The sequence below is a fragment of the Hippoglossus stenolepis genome, chromosome 21 (genome assembly GCF_022539355.2).
Source record: "Hippoglossus stenolepis isolate QCI-W04-F060 chromosome 21, HSTE1.2, whole genome shotgun sequence".
NCBI lineage: Eukaryota > Metazoa > Chordata > Actinopteri > Pleuronectiformes > Pleuronectidae > Hippoglossus > Hippoglossus stenolepis.
Genome location: NC_061503.1, coordinates 8,471,815 through 8,497,517, shown reverse-complemented (window position 1 = coordinate 8,497,517; position 25,703 = coordinate 8,471,815). Strand labels below are relative to the sequence as shown.

The 25,703-nt window shown below is 44.2% G+C and overlaps 1 protein-coding gene across 1 annotated transcript in view; it reads left to right on the top strand.

Annotated features, from left to right (window-relative positions):
- Nucleotides 1–25,703, top strand: part of bahcc1b (BAH domain and coiled-coil containing 1b) — a 68,705-nt gene that overhangs the window by 6,692 nt on the left and 36,310 nt on the right. Inside the window, exon 2 of the mRNA XM_047338261.1 lies at nt 5,538–5,877. Within this exon, the coding sequence (XP_047194217.1) occupies nt 5,706–5,877 (172 nt within the window). The 5' untranslated portion in view covers nt 5,538–5,705. The remainder of the gene's footprint in view (nt 1–5,537; nt 5,878–25,703) is intronic.

Below are 25,703 nucleotides of genomic sequence, written 5' to 3'. Positions count from 1 at the left end.
AGGCTCACCCCGAAGACAGCAATGCTTTCAAAATACGCACTGATTCAATTTGCCCGTGCGTGTGCGTGTGTGTGTGCGTGCGTGTGTGTGACACAGACAGGTAAACAGACACAACAGCAGTGACACACAAAATACTTGAACGTGCAGTTAAGTTATACTATGCCGTTTAAATTTACGTGAAACCCTCCTAAACCTCACCCCCTCCAAAAATGCACATAAAAATAAAGCACTTTATTCCACTAACCCGAGCCTGTCTGTGTTCATGTGTCATTTCTAACGCTGGGGAATGACACATTCATTTAAATGTATCGCACTGATGAGATGCATGTTGGTGTTCCGAGCATAAAAAAAATCTGAATATTATAAGAGCACCCCCACCCCTACACACACACACACACACACACACACACACACACACACACACACACACACACACACACACACACACACACACACACACACACACACACACTTCACTGCATGTGTATCTCTGTGCATGTGACAAATAAAAATCCTTGGGTGCTATATTCCAGTGGACACATTTTCTCTATCAGATTTAACTTGTTGCCCATTTGGCCATAAACTCTTTATCTTGTATTTTTTTGTTGTTGTTGTAAAATTTAAACCTGATTTAAATCCAACTCCTTTATTTTGGTTCCAGTGGACACATTTTCTCCATCAAACTAAACTTGTTGAATATTTGTCCATAAGCTTATCATGCGTTTGTTTACAAAATTTTAATCTGATTTATAAATTCCTCCTTTCAGATTTATTCCAGTGGCTGCGTTTCCTCGATCATACTTAACCTGTTGCAACTTCTTATCTTGTGCATTTCTTTTGCAAAATGTCTCCCATTGCAAGCAAACTTTACATGTCCAATAAATCAAGACACGGATCCCGCTAATAAGGATTTATTTGGCTAAACACATGCAGTCAGGCCGAGTGGGGAAAAAAGCGGATTTCCCTAAAGGAGCATCAATAAAACTATCACATCACCGCTGTCACATGGCAAAAAAAAAAATAACGATATACTCTCGGAGCACGGAGGATCACACGGAATAGGCTGGATGCTGTGTGCTCTCCGCCGGTGATCAGACCGCGCTGGCGGGCTCCTCTCCGTCCCCGCACACCGAGCAGGAGCGGCGGCCTGAGCTGCGCCGCCTCGCCTCCTCGCATTCTCAGCCGTGCGCCTCGCTGTGCGCCGAGGGCTCGCAAATCAAACGCCCGCCGTTTGGCTCCGCGGCGCCGGCGCTGGCTCCCTCATTGGCTCCGGCCGCCTCAGCCAATGGTTGCACGCGTTCACCGTCTAGAGGGGGAGGGTGGGGAGGAGGAGGACGGGTGGAGGCGGCGGAGGGGGTGGGCGCCTCACGGGCACGCTTTCACATTGTCGTTCTCAAACCAATAGGCCTACGCGTTCACCCCACCCCCCCCTCCCCTCCCACACGCACGCACGCTCACACACACACACACTCTCTCTCTCTCTCTCTCTCGCACACACACACACCCCTTCATCCTCCTCCTCCTCCTCCTCCTCCCGGCGTGTCTGAGTCTCCGGCTGCATGAACGAGCCTCGATTCACTACAAGCCTGAACTTCTACGATGCGTCTCTCCCATACCTCAACTGACTGCACAGCACAGTCCACACAGCAGCAGCGGCAGCAGCAGCAGCAGCAGCAGCATAGGATGTAATCAATCCCACATGTTCCTTCTCTGCGACTCGGGGATTTTCACTTTGACTATTTTTTACTATACTTTCTTTTTCTTCTTCTTCTTCCGTCATTACAATAGCCCTGCTCGCCATGCACAGGATATATATAACTTATAACCAGTAAGTACAGCAACTCATTTCTATAGCTTTATAAGCTTTATAATGAAGGTGCTGGATGTGGATGGTTTTTTTTAGTTCAAGTCGAACGCTGCGTGCATGGAGACTGTAGATGTGAGATTCTATCGTTTTATTTAAATGATGGGATGCATGTATTTTTTTTTTTTTAAAGACTGCGCTGTTTTTTTTGCACTGGAGGAGTGAATGTGGAGATAAAAGCTGCTGCTTTGCTGCACCTCACAGAATAATGTTAACAAAACACTAAAGATCTACACACATCCCCCGGTTAATTGTGATATTTGCATAAAAGCTACACGGCGACTTTACAGTATTTTTTGACGTGTTTCATTAAACAGCCTGTTTCCTCTGGGCTCGATATTCTTGACCTCTCTCTCTGTCTCCACAGCCCAAATTACTTGTGTGTTTCTTATTCATCCATGGCACTATTCACAGCCGCTCGCCTTTCAGCGCTTCCTCACTTTCATAGATTATAAATTGTAGATTATTTCTTTGTTAGTTGCCTCTGGTGCCTGCGCGTATGGGAGAGATTGTGTGTGTGTGTGTGTGTGTGTGTGTGTGTGTGTGTGTGTGTGTGTGTGTGTGTGTGTGTGTGTGTGTGTGCGTGTGTGTGTGTGTGTGTGTTTGATAGAGAGGGAGACAGAGAGGTTTATTGCAAACTGCAGCAGCCCACTCCCTGCCTGCTGCTCCCCCCCCCCCCCTCGGTGAGCAGGCTGTGCAGACGCCGTGCTTGCCCTCGCCTCGGCCGGGCTTGTCTCTCCTGTTCAGCGGGCCTCTGGATGTCGGGATTTAGTGCTTCGGTGAAGCTTTGCGACTTTACTTTTATTGCAAAATTGTTGTAAGCCAACGGCCCCCTGAAATGAATGTCCTTTATCTCCTATTTAATTTTTTAAAAAGCTCAACATATTTCAGATTTTGTAGATTACAAAATGCGTAATTTTTTTTTTTTTAGATGAAACATGGACAAAAACATAATATGCTGGCTTTTGTGTTAAGTCCGTGAAATGTCATTTCCCCCAGTTGTGGCTACTTTTTGTAGGGGGCATTTTCTTCCGGTGATAGTTTGACCCTTTGCATGGCAGTGGTGGTGGAGGTGTGTGTGTGCGCGTCTGGGGAGGTGTGTGTGTTCGTGCGTACAGGAGGTGTGTGTGTATGGGGGTTTTGAGGGAGTCTGCTGGCTGGAGTGGAAAGGAAGTCTGAACCCCTTCCACACTCACACACACTCTCACACGCACGCGCACGCACACACTCACACACACTACTACAGCACATCCAAATGATCATTTCCCCAAACTGTTACGCAGGATTCGCTCACGTCGTTGTGTTTGCTTGGCGTGCGATAACACGGGATTTAGATCCAGGTTGTTAAATGCAGTCTGAGTGGGTCTCTGTTGACGTGGAATGTAAACACGCAGGACGTGTGTTTACGGCCTAAAAAATTTAAAAACGTATAGACAAACGTCAGGCGAGAGTGGTGTGTGATTGATGTCCCGTAGAGACGGGCCATTGTTTCTCACAGCCTAGGGGACAGGAGAGGAGAGAGTCCATTTTGCCTTCCCCGTGCGCTCGTACAGTAGCCTGCCTTTCTCTCCTTGTGCTTGTTCCATCCTCACCGTCGACGAGATGGGATGAAAAGTGTTAAATGGTAAATTATTTTGACGCTCTTGCATTTGTTGCAAAAAAAATGTATCATGGGATGCAATTTGATTTGGGTATTTGGGCTATTTTATGTTTGGGAGTGCTCTTACGCACAACACGCTCACGAACACTTTTGGAGCCTCTGCTAGAGCTGCTAAACTTCGGAGATGTGTTTTTTCCCCCAAACACAATTCCTGAAAGTTGGAGTCCTTGGGCAGCGTGTGTGTGTGTGTGCCTGTGTGTTCGTGTCTGTGCCTGTGTGTGTGTGCACGTTAAAGGAGACTTGAATATCCCTGCTCATGCAGCCTATATATTCTTACGCACTTCAAAAGCCTCTGGTCCACCAGAGCATTTGATATTTTCTTTGTTCCTTTATCGTTGATTCCTGGGAGGTGCTATCAGCATCCACAGAGCGCTAGATGGACGTGCCATGCATTGAAAGGCCCGTGAGGAGATGGACTGCTGAGGTGTGTGTGTGTGTGTGTGTGTGTGTGTGTGTGTGTGTGTGTGTGTGTGTGTGTGTGTGTGTGTGTGTGTGTGTGCTTGGTGAAGGCAGGCACCCAGCTCTCCCATATCTGCGCGTCACAGGGAGTCCTATTTAAGTAAATGACCTGGGCTATAAGGCACACATATAAAGTCGATGATTTCCTAGTCTATTTCACTGTTTATTGCCCCGCTCTCTCGCACATGGAGCATAAAGGTGATTTGATTTGTGTTTGTGATTACACTGAGCCTGTATTGTATATGTAGCGGGGATGCATGGCGTTTGCCATTGTCAGGAGGCGAGGGCCACTGCTGCTGACTCCGTATATGAGTTAATAGAAATGGCTGTATGTTTTTTTTTATTATCCCTGTTTTCATTAATAAGCAACACTACAAATAAGAGTCTTGATCACAACGCTGCCACGTATACAAAGTCAAGCATTAAAGGTGAAACAATAGTAAATACACGGACAACAATAAGGCTCTGTAAAGTTAGATTCAATTGATAAAAGCTCTACGACACCATTGATTACGCACATCTGTCCATTGTCAACGCAATTTTTTATTCTAGAAATGTACAATAGGCAACCGTCCATTGACAACAGCACAATGGTGAAACAATCGTAAATACATAAATGAAATCGGGTTAAAGTTAGATTTAATTGGTAAAAGCTCCACAACAAGCACCATCGATTCATTACGCACACATGTCCCCTTTCAACGCATTTTTTTATTCTAAAAATTCACAATAGGCAACCGTCCATTGACACCACCACATATTAACTGTAACCTATGTGCATGGGATCACATTTTATGACATCCGAATGAAGAAAGAAATCAAACTTAATTTGCATAAACAATAACCACTAACCAATGGCCGAAATGTGTGTGCGTCCTTCTGTTTTGGACGCTATGTGGACGGAAGAAGTTTGGGAATGGGTTTCTGTTATGGATAAAACCTGCTGTTACGCATTCTTGCCCAGTGCAGAATGGTTTCTTTATATTTTAGTGCGAGAGCCTCCGAGCTCCGTCTTGTTTATGACTGGTCCTCGTTCAGTTTTGACTCGTCCTTCATCGAGAAGGGTTTGTTTTAACCACCGAGAACTCTTGCACCGTACAGATGCACCATTTGTTTGTACCTGAGCCAAATCCCCCCTTTACTTTTCATTCTTTTCGCTGATAAAAAAGTTATTTGCATCGTGTTTGGTCACAGGAGCAGGAGGAGGAGGGGAGGAGGAGGAGGGGGGGGGCAAAGACTCCTCTGTTGGTGCCAAATGTGTAGTGTGGAGTAAATCCGCAGAAACTCACCTTTTTTTTTTTCTGCAGCTCAGACTTTATACTCGTCTTCCTGCAGCTGGCACAACTCGTCATTAGATTCAACTTGACTGATGGAAACCAATCAGCGAGAATAGCGTGTGAATTTGGTCTTTTGTGACATTTATAAAAAGCTTTTGGGGGAAATGCTGCTTGTTTGTGTAAACATGACGCTTCAGCCTTTTCTCCTGCGCTACATCCCTGGTCGGCTCATTATTGTCAGCGCTTTGACGCGTCTCCTGCTCTCTCTCTTTTGTAGGACATGACGGGGACTCCGTTTCTGCCCTGCGAAGCCAAAACTCCGCTCAATACGAGGGGAGCCCGAAGTTCATAAAAGGGATTATTTGCATCTGGGTGCCTGAGACCTTCGGTGCCTCCGGATTTTACTTTTTTTTTGGATTTGGGGATTTATCGGTTCTCGCCAGTGATGGAAAGCCGAGATTTCGCTCCTCCGCACCACCTCCTGACGGAGCGGAGCGCGCTGGTGCACAGCGCCGCGTCTCGGATGGCGCCGGGCGGCCACGGCTCCGTGCAGCACCCGGCTCACTTCCAGCCCGGGAAATACTACTCATCCCACCTCTCCATGGCTCCGCACTCAGGTCAGTTCTCAATGCAGCTCTTTTCTCGTGAATGAAAGTGTGGGTTTATACACAAAAGAAGAATCGGTTACTGTCTTTTGTCTGAAGCATATGTTTTCCATATTGCAAACTTGGAGAAAGCTCTTCGGGACAAACTAGAATTTACTGTGGAAGGAAATTACGACTCTGTGGGCATTTGGAGATTAGCAATAAGGGGCAGGCATATTAAAGAGTTTTATGTTTTTACTTTATTTAATGAACTGTTTATGGCATATAGCTGCTTGCTGTGCGTATTACATGAGAATAAATATCATTTGTCAGTTTAGGGATTTCAGCCTTGCGTAAAAGCAAAAATAGGCCATGAAACATAGCGGGGAAACTTGGAAATTAGATTAACTTTGAAATTTACGACAAAGCCTACCTTATTCTCTTTCTCCTTTTTGTTTCTGACTTTAAATCTCCCAACAATTAAAACACATATTCCAGGATTATTCTCTTTTATCACACGGGGCTTATTAAGCGTAATCTTGTCATAGATTTATATGGTTTCATCAATTAGTAAAGTACTAATCATTGCCGTTTGATTTAATTAATTAGAATTGGGTAATTCCACTGCTTATATTTCACATTAAACAATAAATTAAAGCTATTAGCTGAGTCCTTCCCTTATTTGCGCAGTTTCCTTGCAACGTTTCATGTGTGGTTCCAGCAGCGCACAGACTCACAGTGGTATGGTGGTGGTGCAGGCTATGGGGGCACACGCTGGTTTGTACCGGTCACAAACTGGGGGTCGCAGCGGTGCAGGGGTTGGGTGAGGTGGCGGTGGGGGTCTCTGGCTAATAGAGGTGCGGGTAATACCAGAAAATCCGGTTTCTATATTGAGCGGGGATGTGACGGGGTGCGAATGGGTTGACAGTGCATGCATTAGATTTAACAAGTAGCTTTGGTATCCTGTCTCAATAGGAGAGGAGGGGGGATGGGAAGGTGTGTGTGTGTAGCGTGTGTGTGTGGAGAGAGAGGGAGAGAGAAAGAAAGGCTCTGGTCGGATTCATACAGTGTCTAATAACAGGTACATGGACTAACTGGGTGAATGTGAACGTGCCCATTGAAAAACCTCATTAATTATCATTTGCAAATGCAGCGGGTTCTTTAAATAGACGCTGGAACTCGGGCACATAAGAACGTGTGTGTGTGTGTGTGAGAGGGAGAGAGGGAGAGAGAGAGAGATCGACGTATATATCCTTCCTCTGTCTCCACTCATTTGCATTTTCATTACTTTGAGACAACAGCAAAGCCAACGCACAAGTCCAGTCCAGAATATTACCTGTAGTTATTATTATTATTATTTTATCAAATGCACATAAGCCCAATTCCCACATACATTTCTATGTCAACACTTTGACCTAGTCAGTTTTTTTTTCTCTTCCCCAAAATTAAAAGTGAACCAGTTTGACATTCTATGTTCTTCAGATTCTGGTCTTGGACGAGGACACAAATTAAAACTAATTCCATTGATTTGTTTCAGAAGTGTTCTTACACGCATCATAACCCCAGCCTGCACTTTTATTTTTACTATTACAAAACTCCCCTTTCACAATAAGTGCAGTGTATGTGCATGTATACACTTAATTATTCTGTTGTTATTTTTAGTTTATATGTAGGAATTGATTGTACCAAATTTACATTTATCATTTTTTATAATTTAGAAATTGTTGAAATACATTGTAAACTACGACATATATAATCTTCCCTGTATCAAATAAATGTGTCACTGTAAATGTAATGTTTACAAAATGTATTATACTATATATTATTCTGCAATACGTACGTGTATTATGGTATAATGCATATTAAATAATTAACATAATTTTAGTTCTACGCTATACTATATCAGAATATTATTTACAATAATTCATACAGTATACTTTATTCTATATTGATAAAATATTTTCTATATTTCAGGAGACATGCTGCTGCATGTCTCTTTTAAATTTGACTGAAATAATTTTAGCAGAAATATGAAATTTTTAAACCCATGACAAACACACACCAAGCCTGCATAATGATTTAAACAGATTATACTTCACTTTGACTGATAATGCCGCTCGCTGACGTGTATTATGGTCCAGTGTAAAATGATTCTGTAATGTTGAAAAGAAAAGAAAAAAAAGCGTAGTAATGCAGGGTGATAATACTATTGAAATGTATTCAAGAGGCCCTCTCACAGGGACTCAAGGTGCATGACACTGTATTGAGATTCCAGATATCCAGACTCTCCATGCATGTCCCTGATGGGGTTTTGACTGACATGATAGGCATAGAGGATTGTTGTTTTGGGATGGGGGCTGGGTTACATGTGTGTGTGTTTGCTGGGAGGTTAGGATGGGGGTTACCTTTGTGCTCCCCCCACTCCTCCCTCAGAGTTTCAGAAAGCTGTATTCTTGGCCCTAGGCCTCGGCACAGGGGGTAGATATGAGGTGGGGTTGGCCATACCGGGATGTGTGCGTATGTGTGTGTGTGTGTGTGTGTGTGTGTGTGTGTGTGTGTGTGTGTGTGTGTGTGTATGTGGAGGGGGGCTTATTTCAGATCTTCCCTTTTTTTGACTTTCTCACAAGACCAATCTGGGTGTATCTGTTACAGAAATTTGAAGTAAGAAAAAAAAAAAACCCCTCTCGCCCCCCATGTTTCTTCATATCCCGGAAAACCTGCAATCCATCAATTTGCTGAAGCCTCTTATTTAGATCAGCATGGTGTCTGCTTGAATATGGTCGCGCTTGACAAGGTGATGGAATGACAGCTGCATACCAACGCCATAGGACCCGGGCCCCCATTTGATAAAACCCCCACAATGATATTACACAGACGTTTAGATTACTGATAGGGAGCAGTGGGAAAGCCTTTGTCTCTCTCTTGTCTTTCCAGCTCTTCCCCTCCCTGTTTCAATGCTTCGCTTTTCTTTCTTTCTTCCCCTTTTCTGTGATGTTAGCCCCTGGGCAGCAGTTGTGCAAGTGTGTGTGTGTGTGTGTGTGTGTGTGTGTGTGTGTGTGTGTGTGTGTGTGTGTGTGTGTGTGTGTGTGTGTGTGTGTGTGTGTGTGTGTGTGTGTGTGTGTGTGTGTGATTAAGGTTAGGTTTACCCTGCAGTAGCACAGGTGTGCAGTATTATGGAGGGCGTGGTAGAGCTTGTCATTGAACAGGTGTGTTACTTACCAGACGGCAGACGGTTTTTGTTTACACGGCTGTGAATGTGGGAGAGTGTGTGTGCGATAGTGTGTGTGTGTGTGTGTGTGACCTAGTAATACAGACAGTAAGCGCTTACATTCATGTAAAATGCACATTCACAGCTGCACACACACACACACACACACACACACTTGCAGAGTTTTCACCTATAAGCTGCTCTGTGCTTTGAAAAAAGTAAAAAGCCGTAATCATAATGTTTTGGTGAGACTAGATAACCTTTCTGTTGCGTCTCTCAGTCTTTTCTCTCAATCTGTCCGCTCAGGCCTCATCCCCTGACCTTTCTCTTCTTCTTCTCTCCGTCTGCTCATCATCTCATCTCCAGCTTCTCCATGCGATTGTGTCTTGTTTGCGAAGCACGAGATCCTGCAGTGAAAATTCTGCCGTTTCTCTGCTATTGTGTGTTTGTGTGTGTGTGTGTGTGTGCGTGTGCGTGTGGCATGGCACACAGCCACCCTGTCCATTCATCATCCAGCTGTCAGTAATGTCTCTCCTCTCTTGGAAGTTCCTCGTGTTTGTCTTTGATCGTGGCACAGATGAGACACACCCCTTGACCTTCCTACCTGCGCACCCCTTCACACACAAAATACCACCATGACGTGGACAGAGAGGAGGATGTGATTGCATGTTTGTACGCATGTTTGGAAGTTCCTGACAAGTAGAAGTAGTTGTGACATTTCCTTGTGTATGTGAGTGTGCAGTGGGTGTTAATTAAAGCTCCATGCAAATCAGAAAAGAATGGAAGGAACAGGGTAAAACAAATCGAGAATAAGAATAAATGATGGATAGAGCAGCGGAAAAGAGAGCAGGAGGAGGAGGAGGAGGTTAGAGGGAGTGGAGAGGCTGAATGTTTCCACCTGGTTGGTAATCCAGTCAGATTACCACCGCCTGACAGCACCCACTGGCCGCCATCCCCGACTCCTCAGCCTGGCGTCTCCGCTGCCTCTCGAGAGTACGACTGAGTGAAAGTGAGAGAGAGGAGACACTTGCCCCTCTCTCTCTCTCTTTCTGTGTGTGTGTGTGTCTGTGTGATGAGTCAGCAGTGGATGAGTGCTCAGACAGACCCAGCCCCCTTCACCTCACCAGTGGTACTCTGGGCACAAGGGGCACATCCTGCGTGCAGCGTGCAAGACGACCCCCTGCGCGGAGGAGACAGGTGGTGGAGGCTGCAGCCAGCCGAGCTGTGACTGGACGCAGTGAGAGAGGGGCAGAGTGTAAACTGTCAATTCACCGCAATTAAAAAAAGAAAAAAAAAAGAGAAATGCTATATACATAAATCATATTCAAAAATACACAGTGTTGTACTTGGATGACTCAACTCAGGGCACGGGTGTTAAAGCACCCAACACACTGGGTTGTTTTTTTATTACTTTTAGGTTATTTACCAAAACTAAAAAAATTCTACTTTCGCAAACGACAAAAAAATAAAAATAATACCCACTAACATGAAGCTTTGGTTTGCAATGGGAATGGATATGATCGGTATTCATTCCAGGGTCAAATTGCTCTGCAGAGGAAGCAGGTTTCTGATTGGCAGTGATGGAAACATGAAACCCAGGTGAACGTGCTAATTCCTGCCTCGTCTTAAACTGGCAGTCCAGACGCTGATGCTGCACCTCGTCTGGTGCAACGTTATGACGTGCATGGGACATGTAAATAACCGTGAACGTTTTTGTATTTGTTGTTTTTTTTTTTGCAACTTGGGAACAACGTGCAACCGATTCTTTTTTTGTATTGTGCAAGATGCAACCCTGGAGAGACAGCTAGGTTCCCGACATGTTGGTTTCTTGTGACGTAGAAACATGACTGAACATGACTGGTGCAAATGTGAAAAAGAGACCATCACCTTTTTTGAACAGTTTTAACTGCACTTAATAAAATAGCCTATTCCTGTTCCTTTGTGTGTAAAAGCATTATAAAACTTTTCAAACATGCATGTTTACAATTACTCACTGATTGATTGTTAATAATGGGTCATTTGCACATTACATGTAAATCATATTGTACAACAATTTATGCATTTGTGACAGCTTTACGGCAACACTTGAATTACTGTATCATATATTTGTGTGTCCCACTCAGTTAGTCTAGTTCTCCAGCTTGTGCAATAGTGTGGACCCCAGTAGAATGCAGTCTTTATTAGGGAAATTAAATACCGTTGTGCTTCTTTTTCTGATATAGCAAAAAAGAAAAAAAATAACAAACAGACCCACTTTAAAGGTCCAGTGTGTAAGATTTAGGTGAAAGGAATCTATAGGCAGAAATTAAATATTAAATAATCCTAGTGATGTTTTCACCTAAATTGTATCAATTGTTGTGTTCTTTACCCTAGAATGAGCCGTTTATATTTAAATAGTTTACATTTACATCTGGAGCGGGTCCTCTCTACGGAGGCCGCCATGTTTTTTTTACAGAAGTCCAAACTGGACAAACACCTTTTGAGTTTTTATGAAAACTGAAGGCCACCATTAGGTTCTCCTTCATGTTTGGAAGGGGAGGGTGAGGTGAGGGGTATTCAGCTGCAACATGAAACTACACACTGAACCTTTAACAAAATCTAGAAGACAGGATTGTAAACTAGTAACACTCCAAAAGCTAAATAATAGGCCCTTTTAATGGAGGGACACATCAAAATAGCCATATTTTAAATTATAAAAATAGCACTTACAGTGGGTCACACTGAGCTGTGGGTTCTAGATAAGGTTAACCCATGTATTACATCAAAGTATATTGGACTAGGTCTGTTTTTAGACTGTATTAAGAGCTAATGTCAGTCATAGCCACGAGCACATAGACACATCACTGCATCTAAACTTCAAACTAAAATATTCAGCGAGGCCAAAGAAATCAGTTAAATGGGTCCGACTGTTTTAAATTTGTTGACATATTAGCGGCATTAAGTCATTAAGCAAAGCCAGCAAAGTCATTAAAGGCATTTCCATTACAAATCACACTGTGGTGTGCGCTTTGATATTTCAAGCAAACCACTACACATGGTCTAAATATATTCCTGAATGTCTCACTGCATCTAATCACATTGACCTCAGACTAACTGTGACCGAGATTTAAGCCCCCCAAAAGGTCACATCAGTGGAGAGATAAGAGACATTTGAATATATTAAGTAAAAGTCGTTTTTTGATGTGGGAGCTCTGGGTGAAGGCCGTATTTGTTCTGAGGCACATTCGCTGCAGTGACAGAAAGACTTTTGTCTCATCATCCAACATGTGAACAGCTGCTTATTGTCCGTAGCAGTGATTTGAAGGGAGTGGGGTGCGTTTGGTTGCGACATCTCCGGGGCGCGAACACACACCACCATCTGATGACTTGGCATGTGAACGGCAAGCGACAGACTTCCTGTTTCCATGTGCTTCTCTTCTCTCTTTCTCTCTCCTCTTTCCCCTTTTTTACCTCCTTCTCCGTCGCGCACTGGCCAGACCTCCCCTCCACCCGTCCTCCCTGCTCCTCTTCAACCACATGCTCGCCCTCCCCTCTTCCTCCTCCTTCTGCTTCCCCCTTTCGCTTCCCCTTCACTCCTCTTGGCTTTTCGAGTGGTCCTCCAGCCCTCCTTCCTCCTTGTCCTCACAGCCGCCGTTCCTCCCTATCCTCTTCTCTCTCCTCCCTTTGCTCTCTCCTCTCCTATCAATCGACCCCCCCCCTTCCACCTCTTATATCCACTCCCATCTCTGTCTAACTCTCCGCATTGTTAGCAGACCAGTTTCTCTCGGCACTCCTCTTATTTCTGTCTCAATTTCAGCCTGCTTCCTCTCCTTTTCCACATTGCCTCATTTGCTTCTCCCCCATACCACCATCTCTCCACGTCTCCTCTCCCCCACCACTCTGCCGGTTGTTAACGGGCCCGTCCCGGTGCTACTCGGCCTATGGCCAACTCACTAAATCAGAAAAGATTGGAGGATTTGGCAAGAGGGAGTGAGAGCTCAGTGCGGCGTCTTTGAAGTCTGAGAAACGAGAGAAAAATGACATTTTAAACAGCCCGCAAAACACGAGGCTAAAACAGCTTCTTACTCCGTGCAGGAGGAGGGGGAACTGTGTGTGTGTGTGTGTGTCTGTGTGTGTGTGTGTGTGTCTGTGTCTGTGTTCATTTAAAATCCAATACAAGGTGTTTTATGTGAATATGTGACTGCTGTGGCTGGAATTCACGATATGAATGCGTGAACAAAGTCAGAGGAAATGTGAAAAGAAAGCGTGGGTGTGCACAAATGTGCTCGCAGACACTACAGTTCTTCACTATTTTTACGGCCTTCCACTTCTTCTGAGGGGTCAAGGCAAACCCCTGTTTACGCGACGTGACAGAGAGGTGACATCATTTAGCGGGGAGGGGGGGGGCAGACATGATGTCACGGTCTCGCCACATCCACAGGTCTGCAGCCCTTTTGAAAATGCACACTGCAAAAGCGAGGCCCGTGCAACCACGGCAACCCTTATCGCGGCGGCAACCAGACACCTGAGCGGGGCCTGCAGTTTATCCATCCCGGGGTCACATTTATGCCTGACTCATCGTCACTGGAGCTGACTTGTTTGACTCAGCCGGGGCCCTTTTCTCGGCTGTTTTGTTTTGGTTCTCCATTCGATTCATTTCAGCTCTGTTTGGCTCATTCATATTGTAATGGCCTCCATTCAGGCGGGTCTATGTCCAGTTTGTTTTGCTGTCAGGGGCTCAGATGGATGGAGGGGGCCGTAGGTTCATCTGGAGGTGAGGTTAAAGAAGCCAGAGTGGTTGGACTATAGCTCCTGAATGCGCACACCCTTCAAGTCACACTGCTGCCGTCCTACAGATTAAACTGATCGACGATTTGGCGTGAAAGACAGCTAATGTGCTCTTAAACGGGAAATAGGTTCATATCTGCGTGCGTGCGTGTGTGTGTGTGTGTATGTGTGAGGGAGGGAGGTACGAAAAAGAGAGAAGCAGCTGTGTGGAACAGCATGGATCGTTACACAGTGACACACATGAAAGCTTTAAGTATATTCAGGAGCCTTCGTTGAATATACATGGAGCTGTGTGCAGCTTTGTATATATGTGTTTCTCTGTGTGTGTGTGTGTGTGTGTGTGTGTGTGTGTGTGTGTGTGTGTGTGTGTGTGTGTGTGTGTGTGTGTGTGTGTGTGTGTGTGTGTGTGTGTGTGTGTGTGTGTGTGTGTGTGTGTGTGTGCGAATCCCCTCCCATGCTTTTGCCCGAGCTGAGAGTAAGAAAGAAAACAAGAAAAGAGAGTGCAGGCGCAAGAGAGAGAGAGCAAAAAAAAAGAAAAGAAAAAACAACAAAGATCCGTCATCAGTCATTCATGGCTAATCAGTCTCGTGGGACGTGCACACACCACACACACATGTACACACACTCACACACACACACGGCGCTGAGGTCCTAATCCTACTGGGACTGCTTTTGCCTCTGTGTGTGCCTGTCTAAATTTTGGATCCCGGCTGATTAGAAGCAAACTCTCCTTCTCTTTTTGCATGTCTCTCTCTCTCTCTCTCTCTCTCTCTCTCTCTCTGTCTCTCTTTTACCTCTACTTCTCTCTGCTTCTCTCTCTCTCTCTCTTCTCCTCCACGTCTTTGATTGCTGGTAAAGTGTCTCTTCTCCTTCTATCTACTTTTCCTCTCTTATCTCTTTAATAACTGCCTACTGTCTTTTCCGCTCGTTTTGATGTGTGTTTTTGTAATGTTTGGAAGCATGTGTGCATGCATAATATAGGAATGTCTTTAGTGTGTCAGTGTGCACTTATCTCAGCTTTTGTGTGTATATGTGTGTGCGTGTGTGTGTGTGTGTGTGTGTGTGTACGTCTCATTTCATCAGAACCTCTTAGCGTTGGTCTCGTCGTTTTATCTTCCCCATTTGTTTCAGCTTTATTTTTTTTAAATCAAATAAGTGGCATGGATGTTACTGCTATTACCAAAGCTAAATTACATATTACTGAATATAATACATTGTCATGAGAATAAATAGATTAATAATTATATACTCTTTAGCAGTACACAGAGAGGATACGATACTTGTGGTTTGCACGACACTTTTAAAGGCATTTTATGTGACATGTTTACGCATGTCTACAACTAAAACCCTCAAAATCAATTTAATTCATTAATTTTACCGCATAAGGAGTTCAAACTGATTTTTATAACACAATTTCAGCAAATTAATTTTGAATCTGAATTAAATCAAAATCATTTACTCTGTCATAAAGAAGGGTGTAGATCCTTCATATGATCAATTCCTCAAATGATTTTATAGAAATCTTGTATCCACTAATCTGCCAGTTATTTAATTCACCACATGTTGGACTAAGACACAGTAAAATGTAACAATTTCTCCAATTAATAATCTGGAACTAGGATTTCTTTAGCCATTTTTTGCTTAAAACATATCTTTGATGATTTATCTAAATTATTAAAATAGTTTTCTAAATTTTATTTAAATAACCTGTCTGTATATGTCCTGTCTAAGACGTCAGGGACGTTTTTTGTGTTTGTGTAAAATTTGACATTGTCCTTTATTTTGCTGCGTCACTGGAAGTATAGCTGAAATAATTAGACAGAAAATTACTTGCTACTTTGATAACCTTTTTTTAATTTCACATAATTTCAGCAGGAATGCCAAACTTTAGCATTGTCCAGCTTCTCAAATGTGAGAATTTCCTGTTTATCTTTTCTGTTTAACATCATTGTCTGTTGAATATTAAAATTTTGTGATTGAAGCTTGAACAATTGGAGAAATTGTGATGTTTTTTTCTAAAATGTTTCTACATTTCAAGTGAATGATCAATATAAAAGAAAAATAATTGCCAGATGAATCAATGATATAAATTATTATTCTTCGCGACTCATTTGAGAATTATTACAACCAGTAATCCCCCCTACTCCATCATCCTCGTTCGCTCCACCCTCTCTTTTGTTTATTTTCCTTTTCTCCCCCCTTTTCCTTTCCTCTTTATTTCCTCTCTGTGGATCCCTCCAATAATCTTTTATTCCTGTGTAAATATTACAGCAATGAGGGAATATAGAGAATGAAAAAACCAAGCTGAAATAAGGTCAGACTATATTCTCACCTGCTTTCTCTTTCTCTCTACCTCTCTCTCGCTTCGTCGCTCACTTGCTCACTCTATCCCCTCCTCTCTCTGCTTCCCTCCATCGCCATCCCTCTCTCCTCCTCCCTTTTTGCCTCTCTTTCTCTCTCTCGTGTTCGCTGTCTGCTGATCCCGCTCTTCTCTCTTGTTCAGTCTCTTCCCCCTTACACACACCGACTGTCTGATGCCCACACACCCACTACACACAAACAGCACAGACGCAGACACACACACGCACACACACACACACACACACTGACACCTGCATGTCGAGCTGTTGAGGGTCTAATTTAAGTAAAGTGCTTCTCTAGGAACCACAACCCCTCAACTCACGATGATGGAGGGCGATGCAGTGCGGTGTGGTTGCACACACGCTCACTAACACACACACACGCGCACACACACAGACACTAGGTTATACATAAATGCACACACACACATCCTGCTCCAGCGATACTGAGCTGCGACTCTCCGCGGTGTGGGATTGAAGGCAGCACTGTAGATGGCTTGTAAGTAGCATACTGTAATAATAACGTGATATTTGATCCCCGTAGGGAAATTCACCTTTTCTCGGCCGCCTGCAGATCAGACTGCAGGGTCAGTTACAGCTGTGGCAAAGCTGGTGTAGGGGATTTAGTCTCTTGCTCAAGGACACTTCAGCAAGGTGGATGCTGCACGGCTGACAGTGATATGGTTAAATCTGGGCCTCCTGATTAAAGGATGTTGTCTCCATCGTCTTTGCTGCACACCGCCCCGGCTGCTCCGCTTCTGGTGCGTAGGTGTGTTTGTTTCCACTGGAGTTGGAGCTAACTTTAGATGAGGCAGGATTGTGCTGCACCGCTGCTGCAAATCTGGGGCCGCGATCTCGAACCTTCATGGAAAAAGAATTGCCTGAAATGCTTTGGTTTTGGAAACTTCGGTCCCACATAAAAGTAAAGATAAGACTCGTTTAATGAGTGCAGGGCTTATGTTACATTTCTCCCCACAAAACCTGGGACTGTTGAAAGCAGCCTAAATTCAAACCAGTAACACTGACGTACACCAGATCTTTCTTTTTAAAATGGGGAACTTGTTGGGTAAACAGCTGCTTATTTACACAACCAGCGGATATGTTGCCACACTCTCTTAATTTGGAGTCATGTAACTGTTTCTGGCCTTTTGATGAACTTTAAGTGTTTTTTCGGTCTCCATCAAGGCTGGAGAGAAATATGTGGCTCTTTAGTTGCTAAATGCTTCACCATGTTCACCAGGCAGCCGCTATGTTTGTGTCACTGCTTTTTTTGTGCTGGTTGTGCAGTGGTGTTTCAGGTGTTGAGTCTGATTAACCATCCCATGAGAGCAGAGAGACTCGGTACAAGACAGTAGGGTACAGTACAGTAGAGTACAGTAGAGTAGAGCAGAATCGCAGACTAGACAACTAAAACAATGTGCTTTTGAATGCTAAAATGCTCAGCAGAGTTTATGGGGGTTTGATTCTGTCACTCTGAGCGAGAGATCTGTTTTTCAAATAAAACCTTTATTGTTGAAGGTATAATAAAACCTTTTATTGTTATGTCCTGGAGACAGAAAGCAGTTGCACTATTAAACCTTCTCATTAATGAATTAAAAAGTAAATTGCACAAAATAAAATAAAATCTATTTTTGCATGTTAACATCGTAGCGAAATAATTCAGGATAATAAAAATAACTTATACCATTGTTTTGTTTTTTTAAACCTACCGGGTACCTCTTCTATTATTACAGGGTCATAATAGAATATGTTTTGTATTCATTTTTTGTAATATCCTGAATTTTTACTCTTCCAGCATGTAACAGGTATAAAATGTATTTATTTAGAATTTTAATTTACAAATATTTTTTGTACCATTTGTTACAATGTTACAATTCTCTCGGCCCCTCATTGGTTAAACTATTATCTGGGCCACGTATTGAAACATTTCATCACAGGCTCTTAAACTGTTGATATCTTTGAACCATGATCATCATCATTGTGAATACATGTTAATAAGTAACAGTCACATAAATTCACCACCGAAGAACATGTGTTTAATAGAGACTGTGTGTGCTAATACATTGTAGATTGTGGTAGTTAACCAGTGACCGTTTGATAAGTGGTGAGCTGGTGTTGTGTTTGAACTTCAATGTGATTCATGAAGACACAACATGTGTACCTGTTCATCTCTGGGTCCACTTTGCTCTCAGCTTACGGTGACGTGTTTTCTGTTCCACTCGCTTTGTGCTCATCCCGGTGTTTTGACCCTCAGATGTAATTCATCCAGCAGCAGGCACAAGCGGCCTCAAATCATCAGAGTCAGTGTGTCTTCATCCTTATGAAGATGTGTGTGTTTGTGTGTGTGTGTGTCTGTCTGTTCTCATATGTGTGTGTGTGTGTGTGTTTGCTGTGGCTGCAAACTGAATGGACCACAGGGGTGTGGCTCAGGCATGTCGGACGACCAGAATTCCCAGAACAGGCTTCCTCACTGTTTACCAGAGCTACTAAGCTACTGTGGGGGTGATGGTGGGGGTGTTGCCACACACACACACACACACACACACACACACACACACACACACACGGACACAATCACACACACACGCATACAGACACAGAGGCAAGTTAAGTTGGACGGAATTGCATTATTGGCTCTCACCGCAGGCTTTCCTGAAATATCAGCAACCTTATGCTTTTAATTAGGGTGTGTGTGTGTGCGTGTGCGTGTGCATGTGCGTGTGCGCGAGTGCCCACGTGTACCATTTGTGTTTCATTCCGACCAAGGCAGCAGAACCAGTCTTGTATGACCCCTATCCCCTAAATTCCCCTGTTTTCTTTGCTAAAACATGGAAAAACTTACCCCGACAGCCCCCCACCTCCTTCCCTCCTTCCCTCCTTCCTGCTTCCCTAAGAAACCCTCATATGTTGTGAGTTCCTCCCCTCCAAGACCATATAAGGTCCTTCCTCCTGCCGTTGGGTGGGTTGGTGGGTGTGTGGCATCCAAAAAGTCTGTGGTCAAAAAGCAGGAACGTTTTCCTCCTCACTCACAGTTTACTGGTGCATTTTGTGGGGGCCATGTACACACACGGAAAACTCTGAACATCACCGGATCTCTTTTTATGGTTTTTCTCTTCTTCTTTTGTCGGCTTTCCGGGGCCGAGTTTTGACACAAGGTGCCATGTTGCACGTTTTCTTCCCTGTTAATTTCATTCCTCCTGCTGCTTTTACCTCCTGTAGCTCTCATGGAGCTGCAGCCAGACGATGTGTCTTTCAGCATCCTCGGTGGCTTTTGATGGTGTAAACGCACGTGTGACTGGGATGTTACCACAGTAGTCTTGTGCACGCAAGGAGACGGTATTAGAGAGTGTGTGTGCATGGTTGTGTGTGTGTGTGTGGACGGCGAGGCTCTGGTCCGCAGCCTGGGAGTGAGGCTTTGAGCTGTGCTGTTCATACTGATTTATGCGCCTCACAGGGAAATCTCTCATTTGTAGCTCTTTTATCTCAGTCCCCCTCCCTCCACTCTTTCCCTCTTTCTCTCCCTTTCTCTTTCTCCGTCTCCGTCCTCACTCCTCTTCCCCGACGTAATGTGATTCAGTGCAGCTGCTCGTCCCAGGCGACATGCCATGCTTTGCTTGCACACCCTGCTCTTTCTAACATGAATGAGTCAAGAGGAATCGTTGATGAATAATAAGATAGAGCAGAAGGAAAATGCTATCTGGATCAAGTTCAGCAAAAGAACTCCTTTTCTCCTCTGAACATAGTCTTTGTAAGCACCGCTCGGGCGCTTACTCACACATTGAATGTGTTTGTGTCCCCAGTGCCATAATGCTTTTATGGCCCTGTGTGTGTGTGTGTGCGTGCGTGTGTGTGTGTGTGTGTGTGCGCCTTCCACGACTGCCTTGTTTGAGTAGCCCTGTCACTTGTGCAATTCTGTGGTGTCAAAACAGATCAGAAAGGTCTGGCTTGACTCCTGCCCCTAAATACACACCCAAAACACACTCACACACACACACTCACACACACACACTCACACACACACACACAGATTGAAGGCTCGGTGCCAGGGCCCTTGGTGGTTGGAGGCATATGAAAGGGTCGGACTGACGAGAGGTTGCCAAGTGTACGGCAATAAGCGTAGCAGCCAAGCTAACGAGAGTCAGAACCTCTGACACACACACACACACACACACACACACACACACACACACACACACACACACACACACACACACACACACACACACACACACACACACACACACACACACACACACACACACACACAGTGAGACTGTATTGTCAGACTCTCAAGCGCTCCCAGTTGTCACCACCAATGGCGGAATAGAAGAGTGTGTGTCTGAGTGTGTGTGAGAAAAAGAGAGAGAGAGAGAGTTCAGTATATCAGTGTGTGGACAGAGGCTTCTGTTAATTGGCAAATGTGACAATACAACACGAGAGGATATTGATCTTCAATCGGACGGAGATCGATTTAACTTGTCACCCTTCCAGGTGTGTGCGTGTGCGTGCGTGTGATTGCACGTGTGTATTGATCAGCAGCAGTCCATTCAGAATATCGCTCCGTTACTTTATCTGGGTTTGCTTCTTTCTCCTTGTGACATCCCCTGCGTCACCCCAATTCCACCTCGATGGGGATCTTTGTTTTCTCCTCCTCTGTTTGCTTCTTCCTCCTTCCTCTTCCTCCCTCTTCCTCCCCTCAGAATAGTGAGAAAGCCTTGTGACGGTGTGGCCTTTTATCTGTTGTGTGGCTGCTGAGTTTCACTGTAGATCTCCTCCTGAGACGAACGCACTGAAGAGGGTGCAGGGTCCTTCACACTCACACCAGCTCATGCACCACATACTGTGTACACTGTGTCCCCTGACCAGCTCTGTTATAATGTAAAAATTAAACATAGATTTTTCCAGGTTTTTTTCCATCATTAGACACTTTCTTTGCATTTTGCATAAAAGCTTAATTCTACTACTGTTTCTAAACATGACCGGCATAGTTTACAGCAGGCGCCATTGATGCATCCTTGATTAAAACTGTCTAACGCTGCTTTCATACGTAAGTCTTGACATTTTCCAGAGGGGCTGTATGTGAGAATGCAAATGTCCGAGTCAGTTGCTCCGGACAATTTCTAGAACTTTTCTTACCAGCACCTGGTTAAAGGAGAGTGAGCCCTTGTGAAAAAGAGAAATTGCAGGAAATTTCGAGAGATGATGAGATTCGGGAGGTTTTGGCGATCCGGGGCGATGCTGGTGTGGATGTGTGGAAGTATCTCAGTATGTAAAAGAGGTGTCATGCACGTAGAGGAACGCCAGCGAAGAAAGACAAGGAGAGAGCTTTTGGGCGATTAGTGTTGAGGCCAGTGTTGATGTTGTAAACAAAAGCATGCGATCTCCACAGCAGAATTTATTCGTCATGTTCTGCTTCCTGCATGACGTACCCAGCGGCCACCCCTCAGCTAAATGTTCCAGACATTGTTCTGTTGTTGTGTTTTACCTGCACATTCCCCTGCTGCGTTCTTCATTTGTGAAAGGCAAAAATGTCCATACCCATTTTCTGGAGTTCACATGTGCAAATGGCTTTTGTGTGCCTTAAATGTGTGAAAATGTGAGTGCGCTCATAAAAAAAAAGCTAAATTACTTGCACAATTTCAATCTTTGTGCCTTTTTTCAACTTTTATCCATTGGGGTTAAATATAGAAATTCCTCCGTAAAGCATTTTCCGCACTAACATTGGTGTTATTCATGTCAACCTCTCGCAGCAGCAACACAGTGTGGCAGTCTTCCCGGATAAAATAAAAGCTACTTTCTGTGCAGAACTTTACTTTTGTAGATAGATTTCTCCCCGTGTGACTGTTAACCATCAGGGTAAAATGGCTTCTGTGAAGATCTGGCTGTTAAATTCTGAAGCCGCTGACACCAAATCCCGATGTTTATATTGCTGAAACTTCAGATTAGCTGCTATCGAACTCCATTGCGGCTGCACAGGAAACGGCAACATCTCAAAATTTATGTTTGGCCCCATATACCCGAAGATATTCCGAGCGGCAAGACCTGCCCAGAAAGGCGAGGAGCACATCCAATACTTTAAATAAAATATGAAACAGTGTTACAATAAGTAAGTTTGAGTGGATTTTCCCCTTAGCAAATCACATTACCGTCCATCATAAATAAACTAAAGCAGATTTTGCTCACTGTAAGTACAGCAGACTGAATTAGTATGAGTAGAGAGTCGTAATTCTGATGTTTATTACCTTGGATAGTCAACATTGGAGGATTCGATGCCTGCACATTGACACACTTTTCCAGTTCGCGATGCCAACTGGGGAAAATGGGAGGCATACAAACACATTTTCTTCTTTAATTACCACTACAGAGACTGAATGGAGCCGTTTTCTCAGTCAGCAGCCTGTATTTATAGTAAATAACGTGCAGATATGTGTGATCCTGAGGTGACTTGGGTCAGAGCTGAGGTTTTGATGTAGATGAGTATCTGTGGTGGTTCAATCGAACCCACTAGAGTTTGTGTTACGTTTGTTATGGTTCTGTTCTGTCTCGTTCCCTCTTTGTCTGATACATCTCATCAGTTGTGGTTAATTTGGCGTCCTCGCACTCACCGGGTGGTGTTCCTGAGCTACGGGAAACGATGGGAGGATGCGGCAGTGACAGATGGAAGGGGAATGTGCAGATTGGGATAAAAACAAAGGTGGAAACCGAGGGCAGGAAGAGAAAGAAAAGGGAGGAGGAGGGGGGGGGGCACCGGCACAGAAATAAGGTTTATGTTAGTGGCTGGCCTCCGAGATGATTTTCCATATCAGCAGGCCAGAGGGAGCGGGCAAATATGATTTTCTCCTCAACTCGCCAACAGAAAACAGACAGAGAGCGGCGAGAGAAGGGAGTTGACAGGAAAGAGGGAACGGGGTAAAAAGAAAAAAATAGAGGAAGAGATGAGTAAATGGGAAAAAGATGGGGAGATGGGGGGGATGGGTGGAGAGATGAAAGACTTGAGTATTAAAACTTGATAATCAATATCCCTGCTGTTTGAAATCAATGCTGCTAATTTCTTAAAATGTCTTTAATTTAATTCAAGTGAACTTTTATGGCCCCGGGAGACACTTCACGATGCCTCTCGTAACTTCTGAAACGCTTGGCTGCTCAGCTGAAACCTGGCTTTTTCTTTGTATTGTCTGGTGTCGGAGATGAGTCGAATGTGTGTGTATCGGACTATTAGAATTGAATGTGCCTGCGTGTGTGTGTGTGTGTGTGTGTGTGTGTGTGTGTGTGTGTGTGTGTGTGTGTGTGTGTGTGTCTGTGCTGCCAGGGGGCCTTGTGAAACCAGCCTGAGTCTTATACGAGCTGTGTTTTATTATGACTGGCTAAAAGGCCACTGATCTGCAGTTGTACAAGATCGGATTTGGAGAAGAAGAAAAAAAGTCCCAAAAAAGAAAAATAGCTACGCTGTGAAAATATCCTGTCTGAGAGAGGGCGAGCGAGAGAGAGAGAGAGAAAATAAATGTCTAGAAAGGAAAGTTTTGGCGACCCTCCCCTCTTCCTACATGTTTATTATGATGACAGAAAGTGAAAATGTCAAGACCTAAAGATGGAGGCATTTCTATAGCGTGTGTTCATCTTCATGTTTGTGTGTGTGTACTTTTGAGAGAGAGAGAGAGAGAGAGAGAGAGAGAGAGAGAGAGAGAGAGAGAGAGAGAGAGAGAGAGAGACTGGCAGTTGAAGGCACTTGTGGTTGTCAGGGCGTCAGGTCGTGGTCGAGGTGAGAAGGGTACTCTATGAGTGTGTGTGTGTGTGTGTGTGTGTGTGTGTGTGACTCATGCAGACTGTTGTGGTTGTAGTAATTGTCTCTGATGCGAGGCAGAATTTATGGGTAACGACCTAACCCACCACCATCACCCTCCCTCTCTCTCTGTCTTTCTCTCTCTCTCTCTCTCTCCATCCAGTGACTAATTACCTGATTCCCTGTGGATATGTTTCCTCCTTCCCCTACAACATGTTCGGGTTGTTCCACTAAATGAGAGCATGCTGATAAGCGGAGTTACATTTTAACGGAGCCAAACTGAAGTGAGCCCGTTCGCTCTGTGCGCTGAAACTGTTGCAGGGTGAAATTGAACCAGTGGAACTAGGTTTTTACTCCAAGCACAGCTATTTTAAATGTGACTGTTCAAATCTTCACCAGTCACCAACAGATGATTCAAATGTAAGAGCTGCGTTGCATATTGATAAATGTAGCAACTCCAAACTTCAGATATTCTAATCTTCTGTTTTAAAGTGTCCTCTCTTGCAACGAGTTCTGGACACTTTCCTGAAATTATCCAGAGTGGCTGTATGTGAGAACGCAAATGTCTGAGTTAGTTGCTCACAACGTTTTCCAGAACTTTTCCTGCCAGCCCCCTAGTAAAATGTCCAAGTGAGCCCATGTGAGAATACAGCAGGGGTGGCGTGTTGGCGACGTTTCCAACACACATGAAACAAAACTGATAGAAAGAAGACAAGAAGACAAAAACCTCAGGGTGAAAAAGAGTAGAAAGCCTAGAAGACAACCACGAAGATGTGAAATTGGAAAGACAACAAGATTTGAGAGCGTTTGGTGATAAGGGCCGACACCGGCGTCGATGTGCTGTGAACAAAAACACTTGACTGTCTCCTGCTTCCTCTACCCAGGCGCCACCACTTTGCCTGAAGGTTCTGGACATTTTGCTGTTGTTGTGAAAGCGCCCAGTCGGGACAATCTCCTGCTGCGTTCGTCATACGTGAAAGGCCCGACCCGAATTTCTGGACAATTTCCAGAGATCATGTCTGAAAATGGCTCAACAATAACCATTTAAACTGCCTCCACCTAGCTTTTGACACTTTGCCATCATGGTTAACATATAAAGCTAATGCTGACGAACAGGCACCAGAATCACGTTAACTCTGTCACGTGCGCGTTACAAAACTCTTATGTAAGTGTTCAAAAAGCAGCCAGCCACCTGTCTCAGGCCTCAGGATATGTTCAGATCAGATTTCGAGGCCCTTTTCCTGATCATCATTTTAACTGCAGTGTGAATGCAGCTCGGAGGGATCAATTTCTCTAGGGCAGGTCAGGAAATTTCATTTTTCACAGCACAACTCAGTAATATTAACACCACCCAGATCTGCTGTGTCTCACTTTTTTTTACAGCCTCAGACTCCTGCTGGGTTCTGAAAATGTTATATTTAAGTGATATTAAAACAATATTTTGACTCTCTCTGGGAAAATGTGTTTCACCACTGCTGTGTATCATAGTTTGAAGATGAATATTACTGTGGACAAAAGTCATTTAAAAAAGATACTGTATGTGCATGGAGCATTATCAAATGTGTGAAAAACAGATTACTGTGCAAAGGGGAAAGTCATCGTTTACGCTTGGAGTTTTTTAGCTGCTCAGGCAGTTTGGGTGCACGTGTGCTTTTTCTCAGTTTAACTGTCAGACTCTAGAGCCTCTCAGTTCTTCTTCTGTGGTGTCGCCCGCTCATTTGCACCTCGGCGGTGTCATCCCCAC